This window comes from Echinops telfairi, unplaced genomic scaffold (genome assembly GCF_000313985.2).
Source record: "Echinops telfairi isolate 266 unplaced genomic scaffold, ASM31398v2 ScPeMD7_7424;HRSCAF=8462, whole genome shotgun sequence".
In the NCBI taxonomy this organism is placed as follows: Eukaryota; Metazoa; Chordata; class Mammalia; order Afrosoricida; family Tenrecidae; genus Echinops; species Echinops telfairi.
The window spans coordinates 5,652,703-5,679,257 of record NW_022111324.1 but is presented as its reverse complement, the minus strand read 5'-3'; the positions used below and the strand labels follow the sequence as shown (position 1 = coordinate 5,679,257).

The following is a 26,555-nucleotide window of genomic DNA, read 5'->3' as shown; positions in this document are numbered from 1 at the left end:
CCCATCAGGAGCTACAGTCTGGCAAAGTCACGGGGCAGTTCTACCCTGTCCTGCAGGGTCGCCACGAGGCAGCGTGGACTCGGTGGCAGTGAACGTGAGATCCTTTGCCTTTGCAGCCTCTCTGTGTGGAGAAAGGCGTTTTGCTCCAAGCATCTCAGCACCAGCATTGGGGGAAACCCACCCTCAGATACGACCCGGAAAACTGGCCACCAGCGGGCTGGCAAGGGGCCTCTGAAAGCCCAGCTGGTGCCAGGGAGGTACGGGTCTTTAACTGGTCTCCAGGTAGCAGGGAGAGGCTATCTCCAGTGCTTAGAGGTGAGGGCCTGGACAAATGGCATTAAGGCAGCCCCACAGAGTGTGGGTCTCAAAAAAGCCCTTCCCCTTTAAACCCGGAGCCTCTCCCAGCTCAGATTCCACTTTTGGAAACACTGGAAATTATCTTTTCTGCTATGGGAAAAAAAAAATTCCTCCCTGGGTGCCAAAAAGCAAGGATGTGGTCAGGATGGAAGGGGGTGGCGGGGGCGGTATTTACAGGCTTCTCCGAGTCTGACATAAACAGTGCAGGAGGAGGGAAAGCCTAATTTTAACACTTAGACTGTAATCACGGAGTGAAGCGAACCGTCCACCAGGAACCCGGAGGCGGACGCGCCAGCGCAGGGCCAGCGCTGCTGGCTGAGTGACTGAGGGCTGTCTGCCGGCAGTGACCTTCACAACTCAAGCCCCCACGCGCCCACCTCTGGGTCTCACTTTCCCCAGCCGGAACCCCGCACCGCCTGCTCCTGGAAAGTGGCTTGTCTCTAGACTCCTCTTTTCTTAAGGAGCTGCTCACCAGAAGGTTAAGGGTTGGAACCGACCGGATGCTCTGGCTCTGGGGAGAAAGAGCTAGGTAGGGCTCTGCTCTGGGGAAATCGCAGCCACGAAAACCCTACGGGGCAGGTCTGCTCTGTCTCAGGGCCTCCCTGATTCCAGCCCCTCTGTGGAGGGTTAGGGGAGGGAAAGGTACTAAGCTAAGCTGAGCCTGCCCATGTGGGGACAAGTGTGGACAAAGCTGGAATCCTCCTGCAGCATGGTGTCCTTGGGAAGGAAACCTGAAGGTCAGGTAACACCTGAGGTCAAACAGAGGGCATTGGAGAGACGACATGGTCACGTTGAAATTTAACCCCTTATCATGTGTTAGCCCGTTTGCCCCATTTTAAATTTGTTCCATCTTTTCTTATTTCTGGCTTTCTTTTCTATTGAGGGCCCCCCTGTATTATTGTGCAGATGTTGGAGTTGGGGTGTTTCTTTTAGTATGGCCTTTTTATGAAATCCTGGATAGGTACATCCATAGAAACAGTGACTGGATGTAGTGGTTAAGCATCGGGTTGCTAACTGTTAGGTCAGCAGTTCGAAACCACCAACTGCTCCTTGGGAGAAAGACTCTTATAAACAGGGACAGTCTTGGAAGCCCACGGAGCAGTTTTGTCTTGTCCTATAGGGTCGCATCACCTCCATGGCAGTGGGTTTTTGAGAGGGTTATGGTGAGGAAGCCAGGTACCTATGATCTGAAAGGTCAGCAGTTTGAAACCACCAGCCACTCCTCAGGAGAAAGATGGGGCTTTCTACTCCGGTGAAGAGTTGCGGTCTGTGAGAGTCGGAGCAGCAGTGAGTGCCAGGAGTGGCTTGTGCGAATGTGTGAGCACTCTGCTGCCAACAGAAAAGTCGGCAGCTTGAGATGACCAGAGGCTCCACAGAAGACCCAGTGATCTGCTTCCAACAGCTCACGGCCATTGAAGGCGTTGTGCTGCGCAGTTCAACTCTGATAGCCAGGAAGTCGCCATGAGTCAGAACCCACTCGGCGGCAGCTGGGTTAGTGTTTTAAGTGCCGTGAGGTTAACAAGCAGGATTTTTTCAAAGATGGACTCAACACAGCAGTGAGAGCTCTCAGCACAATGCATTCAGGAAGGTCCCGTTCAGCTACAATCAGGAGTGATTTTGTCAGAATGGATGCCCAGCCAGACCTGGACACTCCTGCTGTGCCAGCATGACCGCTGGAGTTGATGGGTGTTGGAGCGGGCCAGGGGCTCGGGGAGGAAGCTGAGTAGCCACAGAGGAGGCCTGTCACCTCCAATACGTTTTGGTATTAGCAGCTGGTATGGTCACGATGATATCTGCTGGTGCCATCCATGTCTGGAGTCATTCATTTCAGAGCTTTGGGGCCATTCACTGACTACCCGGGATGTATAGCGGGAAAGCATGTGATTTACCATTAAATCTTAAGGTAGTTAGTGGGCTCGCCTTCACTAGCCATATGACCTGGAGCAAACTCTTCTTTGTATAATAGAACATATATACTGATGCTCACGTCATGTAAATGGTGCCAGAAGTGGATGTAAACATTAAGACAAACCAGGTCTGAGTGAAAACACACCAAAGAGAAGTCCCCCATTGAAATGACCCACAAGTGGCCCTGGGTGTCAGAGCTATGGCTCAAGATCTTCCCCTTTGTCTATCTCGACCACTGACAGCCTCCAAGCTAAGCATACAGGCAAAGGGTACATCATCGTGCCAGACATGCTGGTGTCATGAAACCAATTTCCAGTCGAAACCAAATCATTTTATCCTCCTACCTTAACAAACACACATATGTAACAACCTGGAAGGCCAGAGTCGAATTAAAATTTGGGGGGGCCCCAAAGTTTTTGACCAGGATATAGCAGCATTGGAAGAGCCAGTCTCTGCCCCTGGCCACAACCACTTCTCTTCTCACCCCCAGCTCTGTAGCTTATTGAGAGGGGTCACACCCGTGCATGTGGACACCCAACACACATAGCCAACTTTTATGGATAGCCCCATACACAGCCACCCTTTGGATAGCCCTTGAACCTAGGAACATGCACATGGGTGGCCTTGGGCAGACAGACAGGAGGTGAAGGAGGTCTGCATAGACCTTGGAGACAAGTTTGGGCTCTTGGGGAGGGAATACTGAGACCCCAGGTGCCTTGAGCTTAGTCTATAAGGAGGGATGCAGGCTCCAGGAAAGCACAGCCTCTTGGTCCAGAGTTGAGGGGCATGGCCAGAAGATAGCAGAGTGAGTCCTCTGGCATATAGGGCCAAGCCAGGTGTTCCTCTTTCCCAGGCCTAAAGACAGCACCACCCTGAATCTCAGCGGCTCACCTGAAGCTCTCCCGGTGTCAAAGCTCCCTTCCCTTCATGCATGGGTCCCATCCCACACAGCCTTGGGGGACATCAGTATCAGTCATGCCCCATACCACCCCTGTCTCCATGAATGGGGCTGCCATAGGTCCAGTTATGAAGAACTTCAATGTGAGAAAAGTGAGGGTCCCCAGAGGGGCTGCTCTGTTCTCCAGGGGCACTGGGAGGACTGACGGGCTCTGGTTGGAGCCTCAACTTTAACTTAGGGATGGCTTGTTTGAAGATTGCTCTTGCCAGGAGCTTGATTAGAATTTGCCTTTCTTCTAAAAAATTGAAAAAAAAGCTTGAAGGTTGCAATAATCGATGCTTTCATTATTAGGTCCATTGGCGAGTCTATTAGCTGTGAGCTCTGGGTCAATAGTTGATCATCTAAAAGGAAAGTGCTCTGCTTATCTTGGTGTGGAGAAGGGTGGCTGGAGAAGGAGGGGGATGAGAACATAACTAATATTGACAGTGTGCTATAGCTTACAAAGCATTTACTCGTACATCACCTCTGCCTTTGGTCTGTGAAAGAGCTCTCAGAGGCAGGGAGGGCTGCAGTTTCTTTTTCTCCCCATTTTACACATGAGGAGCCTGAGACGAACAGGGGTGACTTGTCTAAAGTCAGCCAGCTGTCACATTGGGGCTGATGCCCTGGTCTCTGGAGGACAGTTTTGGTGCTTCCTCCATTCATGATCCCCAAAGACTCTAAAGAGAAGAACTCAGTGGAGTTCTTTCCACAGAGACCTGGCTTCAAATCCTGCCTCTGTCCCACCCGGTGTGTGACTCTGGTCAATTTGCTCTGAGCCTGTTTTCCTGGTACAGAGCGTAGTATCCCTGCCTCTGAGGGCTGCTGTCCAGCGCGTGCACACACCAGGGTTCCCTTCTCTCCCTAAGCCTGCCCCAGCTCTGTGATGTTCTAAGGACCAAAACGCCCACGTCACGTATTTTGTGCTGCCTAGTGTCATCTCTCTTCTTCACCCAAGTGCATCACATAGAGTCTATTATTTACCGCTATTCCAACAGACAGGGGACCCAATACAGAAAGGCTAAGGGACTGGTCCATGCTCACACAATTAGTGCTGGGTTTCCACTCACAGGTGGCCTGGCTCCAGGAAGCCTGCGTCCCACCACTACGTTAGACCAGTTCTTTGCTCTCTTTGTCTTGATTGTCCAATGTCTTGAAGGGGTCACCGAAACTCTGAATTTGTCTTCATCACCCACGTGGAATGGCCGCACCAACCTAGCTTTGCACTGTCTTGATCATGACCGACGCTAATGGCTCTTTCTTAGCCCCTCTCTCCTGGATCACTGTGGCTGTTCATACTGCTGAAATCCACTCCTTTCTGGGCTTTGGAAGCTAGTTCTCCTGCTTTGCTGGGTATGTCTCTGTTGTAGAGACTGCTCTTCTAGGCCTCTTCAAAGGCTTCTAGGGTCTCTCTTTTGTCCCCGAAGGGCCCAGCCATCACCATCACATCAAGTGCTGCAGCCACTTGCTGAATTTACAGCTCTAACCCTGACTTTCGCCTAAGCACCAGACTCAACTCTGCAACTACCTCACAGACCTAGTTTCCCTATATCGGGTCCATTCCACAAAAGCAGCAGCGTCCAGATTGAAAGGCATTGACTCCCCCACCCCCACCCCGCCATCTTTCACTCCAGATCTGTTCAATACTTATTTATTCAACAAATATTTTTAAATCATTTTTTTGGAAAGCTCTTAAAAATCTTCTTATAATCCATCATTCAATTGCATTAAACACACTGGTACATACGTTGCCATCAACATTTTCAAACATTTTCTTTATTTATCAACTAATCTATTTAAACTCACTCTCAGTGACAGGCACTACTTGATATCCTAGAGAGGCAGCAATGAATCAGCATAAGAAATGCTTCCCTTCTTGGGGATTACATCTGAGAGCAAGCTGAAGGGAGACAGGTCCTAAGCAAAATAAGTAAATTGTCTTTTAGAAGGTGCTATGAGGAAACGGAGAGCAGAGACAGCGGGTGGGGGGTGCTGGGGCAGCTCTAGAGAAAACGCTGGCGATCTGCAGAAGGTCCGATCAGCAGAGGAGACTCCAAGTCTTCAAGAAAGGCAGCGGCAAGGGAGCAGATCCCTCTGATCTCAGAGGGAAGGATGCTCTGGGTAAAATGACTGCAAAGGCCTGGAGGTGGGAACTTCTCTGACATGTTCGCAGAGCGCTGTCATGGAGGCCAGCGTGGGGAAAGAGGGAGAGATAAAAAGAGGAAGTTTGGAGAGGAACTAGGGAGTCAGATCATGCAGGGCACAGGCACCTCTTCAAGGACTGAGGTTTGCTCCTAGGTGGGCTGGCAGCCCTGTGAGCATCTTGAGCAGAAGAATGATAGGATCACACGTATGCTTAATGAGATCATTTGGTGGCTGTGCGAAAAATAGATCAGGGGAGAGGAGCCGAGAAGTTAGCAAGGAGACCAGGTAGGAAGCTATTGTAGAGGCGACTAACTGGATTGGACCAGGAGGGTATCGATGAGGGTGGTGGAGAGTAGCTGAATTATGGGTGCATTCTGATGTTGGTATCTACTGGAAACACTCACATAGGTAGTATGTAAAATGAGAGCGAGTGGTCCAGAGTTCCTCTGAGGCTTATTTGGCCTGGGAAGTGGGAAGGAAGTGGCTGCCATTCACTAAGAAAAGTGCAGGAGAAGGAGACTTGGCAAGGTGGGGGGGTGGGGGTGGCAATCAGGGTTCCGACTGTGCGGACAAAATCTGAGATGTGCATCCAGAGGAGATGGAGTGGACAGCTGAGTGTATGGGTCTGGAGCTCAAAGGGTAACCCGGGCCGGCGATAGAAAGTAGAACGTCATCTGAGTGTAGATGACGCTGGAAGCCGTGGGCCTGGGTGAGATCACCCAGGAAATGCTAGCCAACAGAAAAGAGAAGAGCAATGATCAAGGCCCCGGGCCCTCCAGAGTTCAGAAGCCAAGACATGAGGCCAACCCAGCAATGGAGACTCAGAGAGAGTGCCCAACGAGAGAGAAGACAAAACAAGAGTAGGGAGGGTGCAGCGTGTGTCAGATGCCATGTTCTGTGTAAAGAACACGAGCTCAGAGATAGACATGACTCTCTAAGGTCCACTCTCTAATGAAAGGATCAGAGCTTTGCATGCGGCGTGCTGCTGCGGATGGTGCCATGATGCAGGTGGAATGTCTGAAATAGTTATAGCTACCGTGTTACCTCTATACACTACTTCACACACACACACACACACACACACACACACACACCTCAGTCACTTGAACTGGGCTCTACTAATGGACTATATTATTTTATCTACTCTCATGACTCTAGGCAATCAGTGGCCAACCTTTAAAGCATCTGCCTTTGTCAAGCATCTTCTATGGGACGCCCTCCTCAAGCCTCCCTCTGTCACCAACCTAGCTGGAGGCCTCGTTAAATCTTCCCCCGAAAGTTGCCAATGCACCTACATGTCTTCATTACCCCCCCTTTGCCCTGCAGCTCTCCTTCCTCCCCGACTCCTCTTTCTGGACCCAACACTCGGCCTGTCATGAAAGGCACGCCACAAACTGACCCCATGCTGCCCGCCCAGCCTGTCATCACTCTCCACACTAGTAGCCCTCTCAGGTGATCACATCACTGTTTCCAAGACACCCCGTGTTCATGCTTGATACCCTGATTCTGCCCGGGATAGGGCTGTCCACTGAAAGCACTTTCTTTATTCCCCCTCCCCCCTCCCTCCCTGTTCTCAGCAGTTCACTCCCCCATCCCCCACAGAGCTTTCCCCTTGCTATATGGTCTGTAGTCTCTGACATCTCTGAATCCTGGAGCACATGGAGCCTGTGTAAAAATCCTCTTTGTGCATATTTAAGTATACGATGGCTTAAGTAATCGCTAAATGTATTCATTTATTCACTCACGTTCATTTGTATGCGGTTTGTTCCCACCCCTCTCGATGGGTAAATAATGTTCAGCATAAAGCATGGTGCTATTTTAATCATAGATTCCAGGTAGTAGATGTGAAATTTTTTTTAAATAAACAAAAACAAAGTGAGTGAATACATGAAGTGTAAAACTGAGAAGGCACTTTGTGGTCAGCACGTTCTACCAAGTTCAGGTGCATCAGCATGAACATGATCCAAGTCACGTATTCATAGATTTCTTTAACAAAGACTTTGTCACATGCCAACATTGTGCTAGACACTCCTGATTCAAAAATAAATACCACCTTCCCAACCTTCAAGGAAACGATGGGTTGAAAACAAATTAGCCAATAGTGATAATATGATCTGGCACAAATGAGTATTTAGAAAAGACAGAGTTTCTTGCAGGAATTTGTCCTCCAAGGACGAGTCGTTAGATACACTGAGAGGGAAGTAACAGTACAACAGAGAGCATAGCATCTTAAGCAAGGGATCAGGGAGAGAAACGGCGTGGAGTGTGTGTGTGGGGGGGCGGTCATGAAAAGTCCTATTAAACTGAAATTTTGTCTCAGGTGATGACAGAGATGGCCACATAGAGGAGCGTGGAAGAGTGCTAGGGACGGAATACAGAAAAGTCAGGATCAAAATGTATGTGTTTGAACACTAACCATTGCTGCCAAGTTGATGCCCTCTCATAGTGACCCAGTACCCGGTACGGACAGAGGGAAGCTGCCCCAGAGGGTGTTCAAGAACGTAAATCTGACACACCTTCCTCCCACAGAGTAGCTGGGTCCAGACGGTCAACCTTTCTGTGAGCAGCCCAGCACTTTGACCACAGCACCAGAGGGCCCCTTGTTTCACACTCCCTCCCTGTTATCAAGTCTGTTCCAACTCATAGCAACTCTGTAAGATAGAGCAGAGCTGCCCCTAAGGGTTTCTAGGACTGTAAACCTTTATGGGAGTAGAAGCCCTCATCTTTCTTCTGAGAAGTAGCTGGTGGTTTCAAACTGCTGACCTTGTGGTTAGCTGCCTTAACTCTTAACTTAACTCATAACCCACTATGCAACTAGGGCACCTTGTTTGAATATTGTTGTTGTTGGGTAACATCGATCAGGATTGAATGGGAGCAACCAATTATGGTCCATCACAGTAGACCAGGTAAGAGATGCTGAGGGTGTGGATTGAATGAGGGTAGCAAGAATTGGGCTGGAGCCAAGGAGATAAACTCACATACTACTTCTGAAACAAAATGTTCACAGGACACCGTGGAGCAGCTGTGGCAATCAAGGTGAGGGCTGGGAAGAGTCAGAGATGATCACCTCTGACCTGGGAAAGTGGGTGAGTGGGATCACTCCTGCAGCAGAGATGGGGAGAAGGTCAGGTTTGGGGAGAAGATGATGAGGTTGGTTTGAATGATGTGGACTTTGAAGTGTCTCCAACATTCTACTCAAAAGACCCAGTCCCTTCAACCGATCAGAGAGTGACTTATTCTCAGAACTTTAAAGGGCCTTCTGAAACAGAATTTACTACTACCATGTTTCTCCAAAAGTAAGACATCCCCCGAAAATAAGACCTACTTACAGTTTTGCCTCTCATTGAAGTATAAGGCATTCCCCCGAAAATAAGACCTTCCTGATAATAAGGCCCCCTGAAGCTACCGTAACTCTGGACTCTGGACCGTAGCAGCAAGCACCACCGCACAGCTCACTGTTGGCTGCAGCACAGCCGGAGCAGACAGGAAGTACGAGTAAATGTACCAAAAAGTATGAGTAAATGTACCATAGTTTTGTACATGGAAATAATGGTAGTAACAAGAAATTCTTGATACTGTAGGATTCATAGTTTGGTTCTGCTGGTTTGTGATGACAACTACCACCGTAGCGTATACAGGCAATATATTTCTTTTTTTGTTGTTCAACAATAAATGTGTACCGTATTCTTCTTCATGGAAAATTAAGACATCCCCTGAAAATAAGACCTAGCGCATCTTTAGGAGCGAAAATTAATATAAGACACTGTCTTATTTTCGGGGAAACAGGGTACATAAGCAAGTTATATGTTTCATTGGCATAACTCTGCCTTGGAATGCACTCTAGATTTCAGCAAAAGAAATCAAGTTACATAACACCTGTTAAAGAGGAAAGCCACTTCCTTGTCCATTGGACGTGGGCATGATGAATTGTGGGCACGTTCAAACTGAAAGCCTCTCAGTGAGGGCATCACCGGCGTGGTAGAGGACAACACACCTCGAGCGCAGGAAGTGTTCTGAAAGAGCAGTCACAGAAGTGCCCACAGCATGGTGGGAGTTAATGCAGCGCCTCCCAGACTTGTGACACCCAGTCACTGCGCGTGGCTGGATTTCTTTGTTCAGATTAAGAAGTCTGCTTTATGCCCTCATTTGAGAGACTCTTCTAACACAAGGATATCTTTCTTCTCACTGAAGACAGGCCAAAATAAGTATAACTTTTTTGCATTATCTCTGTTTCGAGAAAATCTGAACCCTACTGTTTTGCGCCTTTTCCTTTAAGACTTATCCTCTAGAGACCTTTGGCCCAAGTCTGTTCACATAACACTGAGGAAGAACATGGGGTGAAAATATGAACAGTCAAATCTCTGTAGACCGAGTATCCAAATGGACCGTGCCAAAATAGCCGGTTGCCATAGACTCAGAAGTACATCCACTAGAGGCCAAATTCCCCAGGCAGCATGGCGCCCCTTGACACAGTGCTTGAGACTGGAGGAGAAGTACCATCCACATTGCTAGGACTCCTTGTCCACCAATACCGCAGAGAGACCCAAAGGCAGTAGGGACTGGTAACTGCACCTGAAATGAAGCATGAAAGGTTTAGGCAACAGAATAAATGCCCACCGGCTGGACCTGGGCCTCCACCCTGGGGCCTGGCCGTCAAACTAACCCCAGCCTAGCCATCTTAGAAACCCGCCAAGCAGATGGGGTCTCCAGCCAGCCTCTGACCTGTGTGTGATTACAATCTGACACATACAGCGTTGACTCCCTTTTTTCCAATAATAAACGCTGTAGAATGATCTGGGAGCTACTCCTATGACATGACTATCACTGGCATGGGCAGCAGAATGGGTGCTTTCTGAGCCAAGGCCATTCCTGTTGCTTAGTTTCTGTCATCACCCCTGACACACTACTGTTACTCCCAGCTGTTAGCATGCGCACGGAGACCAAGAGAAAGAGCTTGCAGCTGTGTGCTTCCCTCCTCCCCACGCATTCCAGCCCTGCATTCACTTCAGGCTGGGTCTGGCTAGATTGGGAAGTCCCCCAGGAAGCCAGCAGGAGGCACGGATCCCCAGATCCCCACATAAGACAGTAAGGAACGCTGAGCTGTTATCAGCAGCAACTCCACAGCAGCATTGCAACTCTTTTTAGGCCTTTGGTACAATACCGTGAAAGATCTGCTGTTACTTAGCAATAGGAAGAACTTTATGCCAAGCCAGGCCACCATCACTTGGATGATGAATGTCTTAATTATTAAATTCCTATGCGTGATTACCAAACATCATTCCTGAGCCCAGGAGCGGGTATATGGACTAGACTCTGCCAACTAAACCTCCACCCCTGCAGGCACCCGGTCCAGCTGCCTTCCCAGGGAAGTGCTCTGGGAGCTGCTGGCTCCTTGAGTCCACTCTACCATAGCTTAGGTAGAGCCAGGTAAGGGGACTTCAGAAGCCCTTCCGGATGGCAGAGTGATCAGAAGCATGGACTTTGCTTCAACTCTGATGGTCTGTAGGACCCTCCACGCATACCTCAGCCTCTGTGTTTCTATCGTCGCATGTATAAAGTGGAAATGAAATTTCGTTTGTCTTGCGGGACCTTTGGAAGGTTAACTAATATATCACAAAATACTTAGTACTGTGGCTGGAATTGAGTAAATGCTCAAAAGTCTTACTAAAGAAGTAATGTAATAAGAATGGTTGGCAGGGAAGAGAGACACGGGCTAAGGGTGGGGCATGTTTCCTCCTGTACAGAGTTGGGGGCAGCAGGAGGCTAGGCAGGTGCTAGAGCGGCAAGCATGTCAAACTAAACCCGGGGGCTTCCAGGCTGGATGTGAAGCAGATGGAGAAACAGCATATTGGAAACAGTACAACTCCCCTATTGAGGTGGTCTCTGGGAGGTGACCATTATCTCCTTATGTTAGAATTCCTGTGCAGATGTTTTCGATATGTCAGATTGCCAGCCGACTAGAACTAAGTCACCATCTTGTGTAGAAGTGCTACTGTTTTCTAAGAACTCAGTGTAACTTTTACCTTTACCTGCTTCCGCCCTCCTTGTTCTCTCGTGTTTCCTTCCAAGTACATCAGATTTCAACTACTTTTCTCACCAACCCACAGGGGCATGCTTGCAGTGGACTGCCTCTAACGTGTTGATGGCAATCGCACCCTCCCATCTCTCCTAGATGATGCCTCTGTGTGGGGTGGGTCTCACAGCTGTCCCTGCGAGCTACCTGCTTCTGAGTGATCTGGCCATGGTTTTATTTAACTTGCTTTGGAATTGCTTTTCGTGTGTGTGTGTGTGTGTGTGTGTGTGTGTGTGTTTTATCTTGTTTCTGTCCATCCTGAAACTACACAACATAGAACGTTGTGACGCGCATTCCCCGCCGAACTCCCCCTTTGAGCCGAGCGGATCGTGGCAGTTAAGTGGTGGGCATCTCTCCAGCTTTTGAAAAATTCATTCAGCATCTTTTCTTGTGCATCTCTTCTGCTTTGCCAGGTCAAGCTGGGAACTGCCTGACTTGAGGGAAGGGAGAGTCAAAGCCATCAGTGACTCGGATGGGGTGAGCTACCCATGGTACGGAAACACCACAGAAACTGTGACCCTGGTTGGCCCCACCAACAAGATCTCCAGGTTCTCCGTCAGCATGAATGACAACTTCTACCCCAGTGTGACGTGGGCAGTGCCAGTGAGTGACAGCAATGTGCCACTGCTCACGAGGATCAAGAGGGACCAAAGTTTCACGACGTGGCTGGTGGCCATGAACACCACCACGAAGGAGAAGATCATCCTGCAGACCATCAAATGGAGGATGAGGGTGGACATTGAGGTAGACCCTCTTCAGCTCCTGGGACAGCGGGCCCGGCTGGTGGGCAGGACTCAGCAGGAGCAGCCCCGGATCCTGAGCCGGATGGAACCCATACCCCCCAATGCACTAGTGAAGCCCAATGCCAACGATGCCCAGGTCCTCATGTGGAGGCCCAAGCGAGGGCCGCCCCTCGTCGTGATCCCACCCAAGTAGAAGCAGACTGTCCTGTGTGTGGACCACACTCTGCTGAGACACGCAGGGAGCAAGCTGCCCGGGGTGGCAGAAGCCAAACTGAGTTTCTGAGCCAAAGCAGACCTCTTGGTTTGTCAGCCTTTGCAGCCGCCCGTGATGAGTAGGGCAGCTTCTTGGGTGGTAGAACCACAATCCTTAGGAAACCCCCCTTCCTCTTAGGAGTAAAAGAAATCACCGAGTGGACAGACTTGCTGAAATTCCCACGCAAGTAGCCATATTTGGGAGCTGACCAGGATGATTCTTTTATCTGAACTATTGACCATTTCTTTCCTGTGAGACGCAGGGGATGGAAATGAAATTAAACAGTGCCTGTGGCAAATGCTGCTTCCCAACCAGTTCGAAGTGGGAGTGAAACATCCACACCAGGTGTTCACAAGACAGCCTCCCTGTCGGACTGGAGGGTGCTGGGAGGAAGGGCTGAATGCAGATTGGGTGGGGAAAGAAATAATGGGTGGTAAGGAAAGAAGACACTGTTACCGATTAATGCCTGTGCATTTCTCAGTTGACATCAGATCGTCCATTCGTTCCTTAGGCTGAGAGAAACAACGCTCAGAAAACTGCAGAGACCTTTGCATTTGCTCTGTTCTGAGGCAGCCTCCTGGGCGCTGTCCAAGGTGCTGATGTGAACCAAACCGTGGGAACCCAAGGGTTCCTTCTACCCAGTCCTTTCAAAGTATTTTCCATCACCGTATGGGTGCATTGTTGCCGCATTCTGACGTGGCTGTGCTATTTGGGGGCCCACATCATTCTTTCAGTGAAACCCAAATGGTGATTTTGTTTACATATGCTTATTCTAGTCCCATCACCAGCCCTAAATTTTAAAAAAGATCATCGTTTATAAGCCATGAGTCCGTGTACGGGTTTCAAGAACATTCCAACAAATATGAATAGCATCTTCATTCTTTTTGGTTGTTGTTAGCTTTGGAATGATTTGAACACCTAGAACACAATCACATGTGCACACACACATATGTGCCAGGATGCGTAGAGCATAGTTACTAGCAGATCTGCCAACGGTGCCTGCTTATGTCATGTAGCCTTTGTGCATACACGGCACACATTGCGGATACATATATGTTTATTTTGGCTCCGTTTCACAGAAGCTCAACTCGAACTGTTTGAGCATTTGTGAAAAACTGCTTCACACGGTTTTATTTCAGGGCGCTTTGATGAAAATCTGAGCTTTTCACACTAAGCAAACCTGTATTGCTGAGATCCAACCAAATAAAGATGGGAGATCGTGTTTTCTTTAGTCAAAAGCTTTTTGAAAACTTTTTAAAGTGTTTTCCTGTCTTTACAATATGGACCACCACCACCACCCTTTGTTCTAGCTTAAATCTCCCCCAAGAAAGGAGCTTTCTTTTTATTCTCAATTGTGCAAGGATTCCCTTTCCAAAAACTCCCCATTCACTGTTATCGTAAAAACTCTCGCAATGGCATATGGATTGTATTAGTAGACCCTGCCAGCCTAATTTCAGAGATGAGAGAGTGGGGGCTCACAGCCATTCCTACAGCCCATGGTTTGCTGCAAGAAAAAAAAAATCTTGTTTCCCACCAGAGTTTGGAAGTGAAGGAATATCAAGGCTTGTTTGTTGTTTTTATTTAAAATGCAATCGTGTCTAATTTCTTTCAGGTTATAGACCCAAATGAGGCTTAACAGGCCCACTCTCAACTATGTGATATTAACCCCACCCCCAGATCAGTTATTGATGGCAAGCTGTGCTCTTTATAACAACACGTCGTTAGTGACATGTCAGTGACAGACATTCCACTTAGAAATAATCTGGCACTCCATTTGGATTCTTCCATCCCGTCCCAAGCTTTAATGGGAGAGGTAGCCCTGCCCGAGGCCGCCATGGCTGAAGTACCAAATGGCCTATTTCTCACATTCACATTGGAAACGGCATAAGTTACATGCCACCCTTATGGAGTTCTAGAAAGGGAATTCTGGCCCTGCAGTCTCATTCACAAAGGACAGCGTTTCTCTTTCCTCAGGAAGGTCAGGGGTGGTATGAGGAATCTTTAAATCCTAATCTGTGTGTATCCCACATTTTATGCACACACACAAATATACACAAATATTTTTAATCCAAACATGCCTTAAATCAATATACTAATGAGGATTACTTACATTACAAAATCCTACATTAGATTTCTGTCTTTTCATCTCCCTTATATATTAAAATAAGATGTGACTTATATATAACCAAACTTGTTCAAGGGCATCTCTGTACAGGTGGGGTCACACACGTCTGACTTATTCACAACCCATAGTTAGGAGCCAACCTGCATAAAGCCTGTTCTGCTGAAGAGTCAAGGTGCATACAAAGGTGCATAATTTAGTTGGATTTCCATTTCCTCTGGGTTCATAGACTGAGAGATCTCAAAGCTGACTTGATTTAAGAAGCTAAAACCTTCTGAAATGTGCTTTTCCAGCTGGGCGTTCACAACGATTTTGCAACGTGCATCAAAACATTATTTTTATTCTTATTACTACCTGTTATTGTGCGAAAAGTCTTTTAGTGTCATGTTAACCTCACACCCAATGTATCTAGAAGTGTTTCTTTAATGTTTTTATGCACTGAAGCAACCTAAAATATCTCCACTGCCATTGAGGTGACTGTGATTCCTGTAGATGGCACATAACAGATGCTTGCCTAACTGATGTTAGATACTGACTGACAGACAAATTCAACTAAGATAGAGACCAGGGAAAGAGCTCATTCATAACCCCGGGCCTGGCTGTATTTATAAAGTCAGCTGCACTATACACAACTAGCATTCCTCCCCCACCCCCTGAAAACTCACATTCTTCAACATTTTCAAAGAAATGACCCAAGTCAGTTCTGGAAAATTATGCAATGACAAAGTGAGAAATGTAGTTGGGACTGTGGTCATAAAAGTTCAAGCACTGTGCAAATGTGTAGTCTGATGATTGTCAACGATACGACTGGGAACTCTACATTGGGTCTCTCAATTCTGAAATCCACCTGGCAGAACTCTCTCGCCCTTCAAACAAATACTTTAAAGTTAGGGCTGCTTCACAGGGAAGCAAGTCTCTTCTCTTTCTCTGATCTCTGCATCATTACCCTTCAGCTTAGTCAGGATATTGCCACAGGAGAGGCAGTCAGACATGAGAGAATTCACTATGAGACCTCTATTGGGGTCACCTCTGTGCTCCAATCAGCCCTGCCTTCCCCCTGAGAGTACCTGAGTCTGACACCAGATACCATAACTTTCAATGGCCACATTCTGGGCCTTGATTAGGTTTTAGTTGGCTGGTCTAAAGATTATATTTTGATTTTAAACACATCTACACGTGTGGCTTCTTGGTGACACAAGAGTTTTGAATTCCTAGCTGGAAAAGAGCATTGCAGAAGGTCTTCGCTTCTTAAATAGGGTCACCTTTGCGGTCTCTCAGTCTAGGATCTCTGAGGAAACTGAGGTCCAGCTAAATGAGGTCATCCGTTGACAGTCACATACCTAATCAGCAGCAAAGTGAGAGAAGACGCCAGTCTCCCAAATCCCATCACTGCACAGTCTCCCTTCCCAGGAAGCCAAAGCCCTTTCTTTGTCTTCAGACAGAAAGATTGCTGTCATCCTCCTATACCATTGACCAAAAATCAATTATCCTAAAATCCAGCGACAGACAAATCCATTCTTTAATAGGGGGGGAATCGTTACTACTAAGTCAAACAGCAAATGTTCCAGATTCCCTTTTATCTGAGACCACTGATTTGAACTCTTCGTCTGGGACTATGCTGTACACGTTGTATGTTGATTCGACCCCCAGTTGGGGGAATGTTGGAGACGAGTCTCCAATCATTCCACGGACCTTCGATCAGCTCTGTCTATCCTGGTGCTCCAGATGGATCTCGTAGGTCAAAACCATGTTCTAATCTGCAATTCTGAGCAGTGAAATAAAGCAACTCTGATTTGTACTTGTCACAGGGCTTCCACATGCAGTCTTAAGTGGAGTGTGATGCTGTTTTGACTGTCGTTGTGTACCATCCAGTCAATATCCTGACTCTCAGTCACCGAGAGGACAGAATGGAACTGCCCTATACAGGGTTTCCCCAAGCTGTAATCTTTATGGAAGCAGATTGCTACAGCGCTCTCCTACGGAGCAGCTGGTGGATTTGAACTGCCAGCCTTTTGTTTAAGAGCCAGGTACTTAATCACGATGTCACCAGGGCTCCTATTACTGTTAATAGAACAACAACCAGTAATATTGAGTCAAATTCCACTCATAGCAACCCTGTAGAACAGAGTAGAATTGGCCACGCAGCTCCAAGGGCTGCAAAACTCTTAAAAAACAGCCTGCCACATCTTGAGTCCAACCAGAGTGGCCAGCAGGTTTGAACTGCCAACCTCTCAGGTAACAGCCAAGCACATACTCTACTACTCAGGGATGCTCCCTCGCTAGAGGCCACAAAAGAGAAGGGAGGAGAGGAGAATGCAAGTCACTTTCACCTACAAAGTCATGTAGTCCCTACCAGTCTACTAAAAGGATGGATTAAAAAATAAGAGAATGAGTACAGGTTCCCTATGCAGAAAACCTTGTAATCCTCAGAGAAGTTGGCCCAGAAATAATAATAATAGTAATGCTTTTCTGGGCTGCAGTGTGTGTGAGCTGGCCGCCGCTCTGTTGCTGTGAGCACAGTCCTGGTAATTAGTGGAGGGGGGCTCTGCTCCCCTGGTCTCCGAAGCCCTGAAGCCCCATGAGCACAACAGGAGGGGAGAGCTCACGTCCTGCCTGCTGCTGAGGTCCCAGCTGAGCCAGGTCCTGCCACTTGCCACCCCCCACCCCCTCCGGGCAGGCAGGACAGCCCCAGCGGGGAACGGGGTGGGGGGAGAGGGTGGCAGGGGAAACAATGACTTTCCGAGCTCCAGTTGGCACATTGAACATTCTTGTTAGAACTGGGGGCACAATTAAACATGACCAGAGCCAGCTCTCAACTGAGTTGCCAAGAAAGATGTAAATACACACACACACACACACACACACACACACACACACCTGCACAGACCCACTATACTCACACACTCTTGGAGCAGAAAAGAAAGTTAGTCAAAAGCCCAATGAATGCCTGAACTCTATAATTAAGCCTAAATGATCTGTAGACAGAAAGGGAGCTGAGTGAGCAAGCTGGGTGCACGCAGATATTTTTACCCGGGAGTCTTATTGCCACTAATTCCTTTTGAAATCTTGAGCGCATCTGGTTCCAGTTCCCCTGGTGGGACAGCTGCAGAAGGAAGGCCTTCATGGCTTGGTGGCCAAAGGACAGGCAAGGTTCTTTGACCACCCCCAACACTTGTGTGGGCACGCAGTTGGGAAACATTGTGCCCTGGGTGGGTGGGCTCCGCTGGAGAGCTTCCCCGGACAGCTCCTGTGTGGGTCGGTGTCAGCCCCTAGAGGAGGGGCTTCAAAAAGTTCATGGAAATATCCCATTGTCTTCTCATTCCGCTTTCTCACGAACTTTCAAAGCCCCCTGGAAACACCCAGCCAACAGCAGAGTCTGGAGGATCCAGTGGGAAACTGTCTGAAGGGCCATCTCCTCACCTGAACCGCAGGGCCTGAGGCTGCTCGCAGACCCGCAGGCCACATTGACTTGGGAGCTCAGAGCTCTCTCAGGGAAGAGGGGCTTGCCTCTGAGGAAGCTGGTGGGGCTCTGAGGTACCCCCAGGAGCTAAGCCCACCTGCTGGTAGACAAGGAGGCGCCAAGGGGCTCCTGCACAATCCTGATAGAAGATGTGGCGGAGACTTCCAAGAGGTCTTTGGGAAAGGAGAAGGGGCTGCTGTCAGATCTGGTTCCGATGTGAGGTCCCAGCGTGATTTGCCTAGTTTAAGCCGATGACAGAGGCCGGACAGCAAACGTGTTTCTTGTCATGGACTCAGGCAAGAAACACAGGGAGAGAAATGATGTGTACAGACTTTTATGTGGGCTCCACTGGCCTGTCCCCCCCCACACACACACACACTATTTCTAGTGTCCCGGGTATTGGCTGGGACCCACAGTTGGAAGGTGACATTATAGATGTAGTCCTGTGGGTACAAATACAATGAGGACATCTCTCTTCCTACCCCAAACCCCAAGGCTGCCCTGACACAGTGGAGGCATATTTAGGGACATGGCGCTTTCTCTCTCTCTCTCTCTCTCTTTCTCTTTCTCTCTGCTGCTACCTGCCGTAGGCTCATTCCTCTTGGCTCACCCATGCAGCTTGCCCCCTTCTCTGCCCAGGCTGTGCTTTCTCCCAGCTCTCCTTCTGCAAGGAGAGCAGTGGCTTGGCCTACCTGGAAGGTGGCCCAGAGAACCTAACCCTCTCTCCTCCTCAGGACAAATGGGAAGCCAAGCCTCTAGGCAGGAGGCCATGAGACTGCACATGGGAGTTTCCACTCTGCCTGCAAGCCCACGTTTATCCTTGACTAACCCAGAAAAATGTAGGTTGATTCTTAAAACAGCTGAATCAAAACAAAACAAAAACTCTTTGCCATCAAGTGCATGCTGACCCAGAAGGACCCTGTAGAACCAGGCAGAACTGGCCCTGTGAGTTTCTGAGCCTGCAACACTTCACGGGAGTAGGAAGCCTGTCTTTCTCCCTCAGAATGGCTGGTGCTTTTAAACTGCAGACTTTGAGAATCGCAGCCTGATGTATAACCACGAAGCCCCAGGCTCAGGAGAAGGGAACACAGGTTGGCCAGCGTGGGGAGAGAGCAAAGACGCTGTTCTGACCCAGCTCCACAGGAGCCTCACTGGGGAGGATGTGAGGGCAGACGGTGGGCGTGAGACAGTGGCGGGGGGAGATTGCTGAATGACTGAGGATGGCCTCAGGCTGAGGGAGGACCCAGCCTTCCTGGACACAGGTGAGATGTTGAGAGTGGACCCCTTGGCTTCCTGCCAGAGGGAATGAGGGTGAGGCAAGGGATACCCTTAGGGCACAATATTTAAGGAGCATTCTCGAGGTCTGGCGAGTACCAGTCCTGCACTCCCACCACCCTAAGAAAGTGCGTCTCCTTAAACATTATGCCCCACCCCCACCCCATTCTACTAATTGCTCTCTTCACAAGAAAAAGAACCAACCAGGGAGCTACTGCAGGGATCCCTCTGAATATTCATTCTTTCGGTAAACACTTATAGTGAGTGTCTGCCCTGCACAGGCTCAGTAGAGCCTCTGCCCTCAAGGATGAGGTGTCCCCAGGAAGCTTTGAGGGCCGTTCATTTCTCCATTAGGGACACACGCCACAGGAAAGCCCAGCACCTTGGACATCCTCCCATCGTCCATCCTCTGCAGTAATGCCTCAGCCACTCTGCCTGCACCTTTGCTGGTCTTGGCCTAGTGGCCTCAGTGAGGATGGACAGAGGGCCGAGGCAAGACCTCGGCCAAGCACTCTGAGCTTTTCCCAGACAACACGCAGCAACAAACCTGCAGCCACAGCAGATCGTACACAGGCACTAGTGATGAAAGAGACAGCTGGTTATCTCTCCATCTGCTCGAGCCCCATCACCCCACCCTTGAAACCCATTAGAAGATTCCACACAGACGTGATCCAATGAAATGTTAATTGGAAAAATAACAGGAAAGATAATACATGCACTTCAGGCTGAGAACCATTTCATTAAACTGGGCTTTGAAAGCAAGACAGCCAATTAAATTATTTCCCACTCCACACTCCCTCACATATCCCAAACTATGGAAAGCTATTACTTCTAATTAATTAGGAAAGAAAGAAGGACTCTGCATATGCATATCAGATGAATAGGGACTGAGAGACTACCCTACAGCCCCTCCTTGCACGCAGGCACATGTGTGAGCACACACACACACACACACACACACACGTGCATACATCAAGAATCTAAAGACTCGTCTGTCCCTCCTTAAGCATGTCCTGACCCAGCCTGGCAATAGCTACTTCCCAGGGCCACTCACCAAATCAAACAAAGCAAGTGTTTCCCTGGGATCCATCATCAAGAGGGAACTGGGGTTTCCTGTGAAAGAATAAACCACCCTACACTCGCTTGGATCCCAAACTCTGCACCCCCAAATGATCTCCTTTCCTTTACGGGTCAAGAAGTAGGTATTTCCCAACCTTCTTACTCCCCCATGGCAACCACAATGACTTTGGCGCAATGCACCCACTAAGAGACCTGCGGCCCCTGGTTTGATGGCAACCTTTGGCCCCTCTACTTTCCCATCTGTGAAATGGGAAGGTCTGTTTATTCTTGGGGCCATCCTCACCCCTCAGAGGTTTTAGCCTCTCAAGGGCACATTGACAGAGTGCTCTGAGCTTCCCTGTGCCTTACTGATAGCAAACCTCAACTATGCAGTTAAAAATTTTCAATATCCAAATTCTATTCCACCCTATAGCCCCTGTATTGTGTGATGAGCAGCCACATCGTCATGGGGTTCCAAATTTCCCACACAGGCCTCTCCCCAGACCGGATCATCAGCATCAGGCAGACACGGTGGTCTGCGGGCCTCCGCCCTCAGATACCCACATCTGCCTGCTCCCTCCCTTGCTGCCATGTCTGTCATTGTGTGCGGTACAAGTTCCCAGGACTGGCAGGGTCTCTGATTCATCCCATTGTTGCAGGGAAAGAGACGGGCAACTGTTGGCACCAAGGAACATGGCAGCTACATCAGACTGTGCAGAACATTTTCTAAAAGGGCTCCTCGCCTATTAAATGCCAGTCTGCATGACTTTCTCCCCCTAATGGAGTCATCTAATTTCAAACAACTGGGACACACTTATTTAATTGGTTTTGTTTTGTTCTATAACTGAAATCATAGTATACTCAAAAATACCTCCAAAAAATGCAACAGCATGAGTGAATTTGTCATCCTATAAAATTGTCATACCATACATCACTTTAGCAAACACAGTACATCAAAATGTCAGGCATAACCGAAGAGTGGTCAGGAGAAGACGGGAGATAGTCAAAGGGTGGCTTTACTTCAGAGCCACCCCTTCGTACATTTAAAAATACTGTTTATCTTAAAATTCTCCCACTTTGTCTTTAAGACCAAAACTATTGCATAAAGCAATATGAGGGTAAGTTAAAGAGTCTTGCTATGAGGGTTTCAGTTCATATATGAATGGGTTTATTCTAATCCTGACATGTTTAATCGTGTCTTTGAGATCAGTGATAACTACCAAATGTTCTCACAGTAACACACTGCCTTAGCCTTGCTCGGGGGCTGCAATTAAAGGGTCCTACCCCAACCCTGACTTCCAAGGGGGATCTGCTGGACCAGCTCCACTTCACGAGAGTGAAGTCAACTGAGAAGGTTGTGACCACTGTGTTTGGTGACTTCAAAGGGGTGATTTTGATAGATTTTCTTGAAGGACACCGGACAATCGTGGGAGTTTATTAGGAAGAAGTTGGGTTATTTTTGCGTTTGATTTTTTGTATTACAAACAGCCCCAACTGGAGGACAGGTGTCTAAAATCATAGTCTTTTGGGGCTCTACTCTTTCCAAACCTTGAGAGAAGAAAGATCTGGAGAAGTTTAGGAAAACTGGATCGCTGAGAAAGAGACCAGGAAAGCTGCACCATGGAATGTCTCCAACCTAGCCATGCATTGCTTCATTGGTCAAGGGGAGCGAGGGTGGTTCTATAGGAATTCACTGAGAAACCTTACCCCATTCACCTTACAGCCCTAATCTAGCCCCTGAAGACTTCTTTTTGTTCCCCAAACACAAAGTCCACTGGACAGGAGCACACTTGGAGCCCTTCAAGAATGCCAAAACCACCTTTGTGAAGTGGTGTCCAAAAGCCCAGTTCTTGGAGGAAGGGCTTGAGGGATGGAAGCACCCACTTCAAAAGCGTGGAGACCTAGGTGGAGAGGCTATCAAGAAGCAACATTTTGTATTTTGATATTTTTTTTTGTTTAATGAAGATTTCTATGATTCTGTGTAATACTTTTTTACTTACCCTTATAGATACCTGTACCTGCAAAAAAGAGAGAAAAGTGGCACCAGGTTTTTTTTTAATTGATTAATTCAAGTTGAATAATGTAAACATATATTGAAGACACAGACATTAGCACAGTTGAACTCATGCACACACATACTGGGTAAGCGATAAACAAAATAGCAAACCCACTCCCATCAACTCTATTCCAACTCCCAGTGACCCTATATAGAGTTTTAATACTGTTAGTGGGTTTGAACTTCCAACCATCAAGTGAGCATTCCAAAGCCCTACAGTGCCACCAGGGCTCTTTGGAAGCTCTGGGACTGCAAAAACAATTCTTGCCATTCTCTTTGCCTTTGGGAGCTGAGAAACAAAGCCAGAAGGGGTCTGGGATGTCCATGTATTGTCACAACCCCCTTTGTGACTTGGTCACACACCTGAATGGTCTACAACCCCGTGCCCAACCTGTGGCCTTGTGGTGACCACGGGCAATGGGAATGTCATCAGAACAAGGGGAGAAGCACCTTAAAAAGGCAACAGTGGTGAGCATTATTTTACTTACTGGTTTCTGTGCTGTTTTGCTTACAGATCTACTTGAGTTTAATTTTGTTAAGAGTCCTGTAAAAGCTATTTCTCATTACAGAGAAATACATATGTAGATAAATGCCTAAAATGTCAGGGTCAGAGCCCTTCTGAAATCTATTTATGAAGCCCAGATGATGAACGTCTGCTCTTGGAGAATGAAATTGCTTTGATCGATGTCTTAATGCCCATTTTATTTACATGTCTCCATGTCCGCATACAGGTTTCCTAGTAGAACAAGGCAAGCCTAGCCAGCAGAACCACATGGCAGAGACTGATGAGGAGGAAACGAGCGATGGTTCCAGACGCTCAAGCCTTGGACAGCTGCTTCCCCACTAAAACGAGTGCCATCCTGCCTGTCCCCTCACCGTCCTCCCAGCCCATGGCCAGTACCTCCTTCCCACCCACCATGTGCCATGCACTCGCCATGCACTGGCTGGTTCTCGTGGGAGGCTGCTGTTGAAGTGGGAGTTGTGCCTGTACCTTGTTGTGTGTGGGAAAAGTGGGTCTCAAGTCCATGCCCAACCCTCCGAGGATGAAGAGCTGGTCAACCCGGACTTCAAACATCTGTCATGACCCAGCCTAGGTTCCCAAACCCTGCCTTCCCTCCCTACGCTCTTGGATGGGAAACAAAGAGAATATGTATTTCCTCTCTTCTTCCTTTCTCCATGTGGGTGGCCAGTGTTAATACCCTCTCACAAGTCCCCAACGGCCCTGATGCTTGGGGAACCAGGTTCAAAGCACTCCGGTTCCTCCTGCCATGGCCAGCCTGTGTCTTCAAGTGACTGAGGGTCTACGGACATCACCAGGATCAACACCATGAAGGGAGAACCCCCCACCTCCTGATGAGAGGGCAAAAACACAGTGCACATTGTCTTATTTCCCTGTTTATTTGTTGTCTTGCTGAGTGATTAATTTATTAAGTTTGTGTTTATTATATAGCAGAAAATCACCTCTATCTTTGAACCATCCAGCCCCAGAAGTTGTCTTCTGGTCCCACAGAGCACAGTGAGTTATTTCTCTCTGAAGCCACAGAAACAAGGTGGTGGGGTGGGGAGGACCCTGTCCCACACCTTCACCCTGAGATGGGATCAGATATCACAGCTAGCGAGGTTGCGAAGGAGCCCCAGTCAGCAGAGTCCGCATCCAGCCTCACATCAGGCCTCCCCTTCTCTCCCTAAACGTGGGGTTGACTGCCTGCTAAAGGGCCACCATCTCAGAGCTAGCGGCCTCATTCTGCTCTGGTACATTATCCGGCACAGACTCATCTGAGCAGCTTAAAGACGCTCCCTGCTCAGTTCCCATCACAGATCAAATACACAGAATCTCTGGTGGTCGAGCTGCGGCCTCGGTGTTCTTTGAAAAATTACCCAAATTCTATGGTGAGGTGAACGTTGAGAAGCACTTCTAGTGCCTTTTCTGCCTTGCCTCTCCCCTCTGCCCAGAGCCCTTCATCCTTTGGTTCCTTAGCTTTCTGGGGCACCAAGAATGGGAAAAGCTATTAAGGAATGCCTGTGTCCTCTCCTCATGGAACCACTAGCCTGAGCAGATCCTTGGAAATTAGCAAGTCCTTGGACTTGTACCTGGTGGCCGAGACCGGCACTCGCCTGGGCATTGCTCTTCCATTTCTAGCTTATCTAGAAGCAGAAATCTACCACCTGCTAGATTCTCTCTCCATCTTGACCTCCACCTGTCTCCCAAATTCCCAGTCCCAATCCTGAAGGGCCCACGTCTAGCCCTTCTGAGCCAATCCTTGGACATTTCCACAAAGACTGAGTGAAGGTGTACATGGTATCAGAGGAAGGAGTCACTTTGCCCAAAAGTCAACCTTTTCCCCGGCAGCCCAGCAACAACCACTATGTGTCTAAATCTTGCATGTCTGAGAACCGACCTGGCTCCCCTTCACACTGACAGGATCTCCACTGCTGGGTGAGATTCTGTGCATGTGTGTATGTGTGTGTGTGTGCATCTGTGTGTGCACTGACTATACACAAACCATCTAGATCAATGGAAATACCATGTTTCACTCCACGTGTAATTATACTGTCCATCTCAACAGTTGAGAACATTCATTGTCCTTCACTCAGTGTAGAGTCACCGTACCGGGGTCATGATGGGCCCAAATGAATTCCCGATTAAAGACCTCTGGCCACCCTGTGAGATAGGCAGCCGGCTGCTAACCTCGAGGTTGACAGTTCAAAGCCACCTGTGGGAGAAAGATGCGCCCACCTGCTCTGGTAATGATTTACAGCCTCAGGAACCCTGCACAGGTGCAAAGGGACTCTCTGGCTGTGGGTTTGGCCTTGGGTTAGTGGCTATTGGGTTTGAACTGCTAACCTTTCTGTTACCGGTTGAACTGTTTAGCCACTGCACCACCAGGGCTCCTTCAGAATACCATCATATCTACAGCTTTGTGCACATGCACACACACACACACACACACACACAGAGCCTAGGGAAATCTGTGTCCCCAACCCTGAGTAACTCCCCTGCTCCTCGGCTGCTGTCCTTTCCCCACCAACAGCCCATCCCTCCAAACTTGCTTTCCCTAGTAGTCAACATGTCCCTGCCCTGGGTCCCATCACTCAGGGTCCTGCTCTCTGATAGGTGGCCCTCAGTGGGTGCTAAAGAGCTGAGTGCTTCTCCTGTCCGGTGACATTTATGTTTCCACAGGGGCTACAGAGATTGCCTTAATCTGAAGGAGTGATGAATGGTGGGGGTTTTCAGGCACAGTCATGGACCAGTGAGAATTTCATATATATTTTTTAATCTCTGTAGAGACTCCCGAATCATGCCTCTCTCTAAGGTCAGCCTTCACAAGTGCATGAGCACAAGCAAGCACACGTAACCCAGATAGACGTGTGAACATTTTGAGACACCTTAAGTCGATTGGCCCTTGGTCTCTAAAGAAGAAAAGAGAGAGAACGAGGAATCAGCTCCATAAAGTAAACTGGAGTCGGATTCGACTGGATGTCGATGAGTTGCTTGGGAAACACAGCCTAACTTTCCCTAGCCACCAGCCACCTGGCCTGCCAGACCCTCTTCCATTTGCCTCCTGCTCCTTTTCTTCTGCTCCCACCAGCTCGGGGCCCTTACTTGTATGTATCTTCTCTGCCCACCGAGTGTGTTTTCCCGCCTATGCTGTTTCCCTCTTGGAATTGTGCTGTTTTCGGTGTCGTCCAGGACAGAAGAGCAGGTTGCGCGCATGAGCATGTGTGTATCGCTTGGAAGAAAGAGAAACCAGGTATTCTGCTATTTGGAGAAAACCCATTGAAGGAAGCTGGCTCTGCAGAGTGCCTTAAAAATGACTTTAATTAGGAAATTCCGAGTCGTCATTGGATGTTACATAAACTCAAACAGATGTTGCATTTCACTTCTCTGGGATTAAAAAGAAAGTTAAATACAGTACGTATTCAACCACGACAAAGTCTGTTTTTGCTTTCATTTCAGTCCTTAAAGATGTGGCACTTAAAGATTGTCTCTGGAACGAGGGAGGCCCCCGGGGCAGGTGCAGAAATCCTGCCCCGCCTGCGGAGCTCTGGCTGCCAAGGCAGAATGCTGCTATCAGATCCCGTCTCGGGGGCAATTCTGAGATGAGAGAAAGGCCTGGCTGGCCGTGCATAAGGAAAAGAAAAAGACCCTCATCCTTCCCCGTAATG

The 26,555-nt window shown here is 48.5% G+C and overlaps 1 protein-coding gene across 3 annotated transcripts in view; it reads left to right on the top strand.

The window, feature by feature from the left end:
• The window catches only part of FAM78B (family with sequence similarity 78 member B), a 115,972-nt gene extending 89,680 nt beyond the window's left edge, over positions 1-26,292 (top strand). The window contains exons 2-3 of one of the 3 annotated variants that reach the window (XR_006680833.1): positions 11,834-12,761; positions 23,120-26,292. Coding sequence is in view for 1 of the 3 variants with exons in the window: in XM_004706759.3 (XP_004706816.1) it covers positions 11,834-12,356 (523 nt within the window). In the remaining 2 variants the exon portion in view is untranslated. Of the gene's footprint in view, positions 1-11,833; positions 13,648-23,119 lie in introns of those variants that run through there. The other 2 variants (XR_006680832.1, XM_004706759.3) reach the window with 2 other exon arrangements.
• The last annotated feature ends 263 nt before the right edge of the window (positions 26,293-26,555 follow it).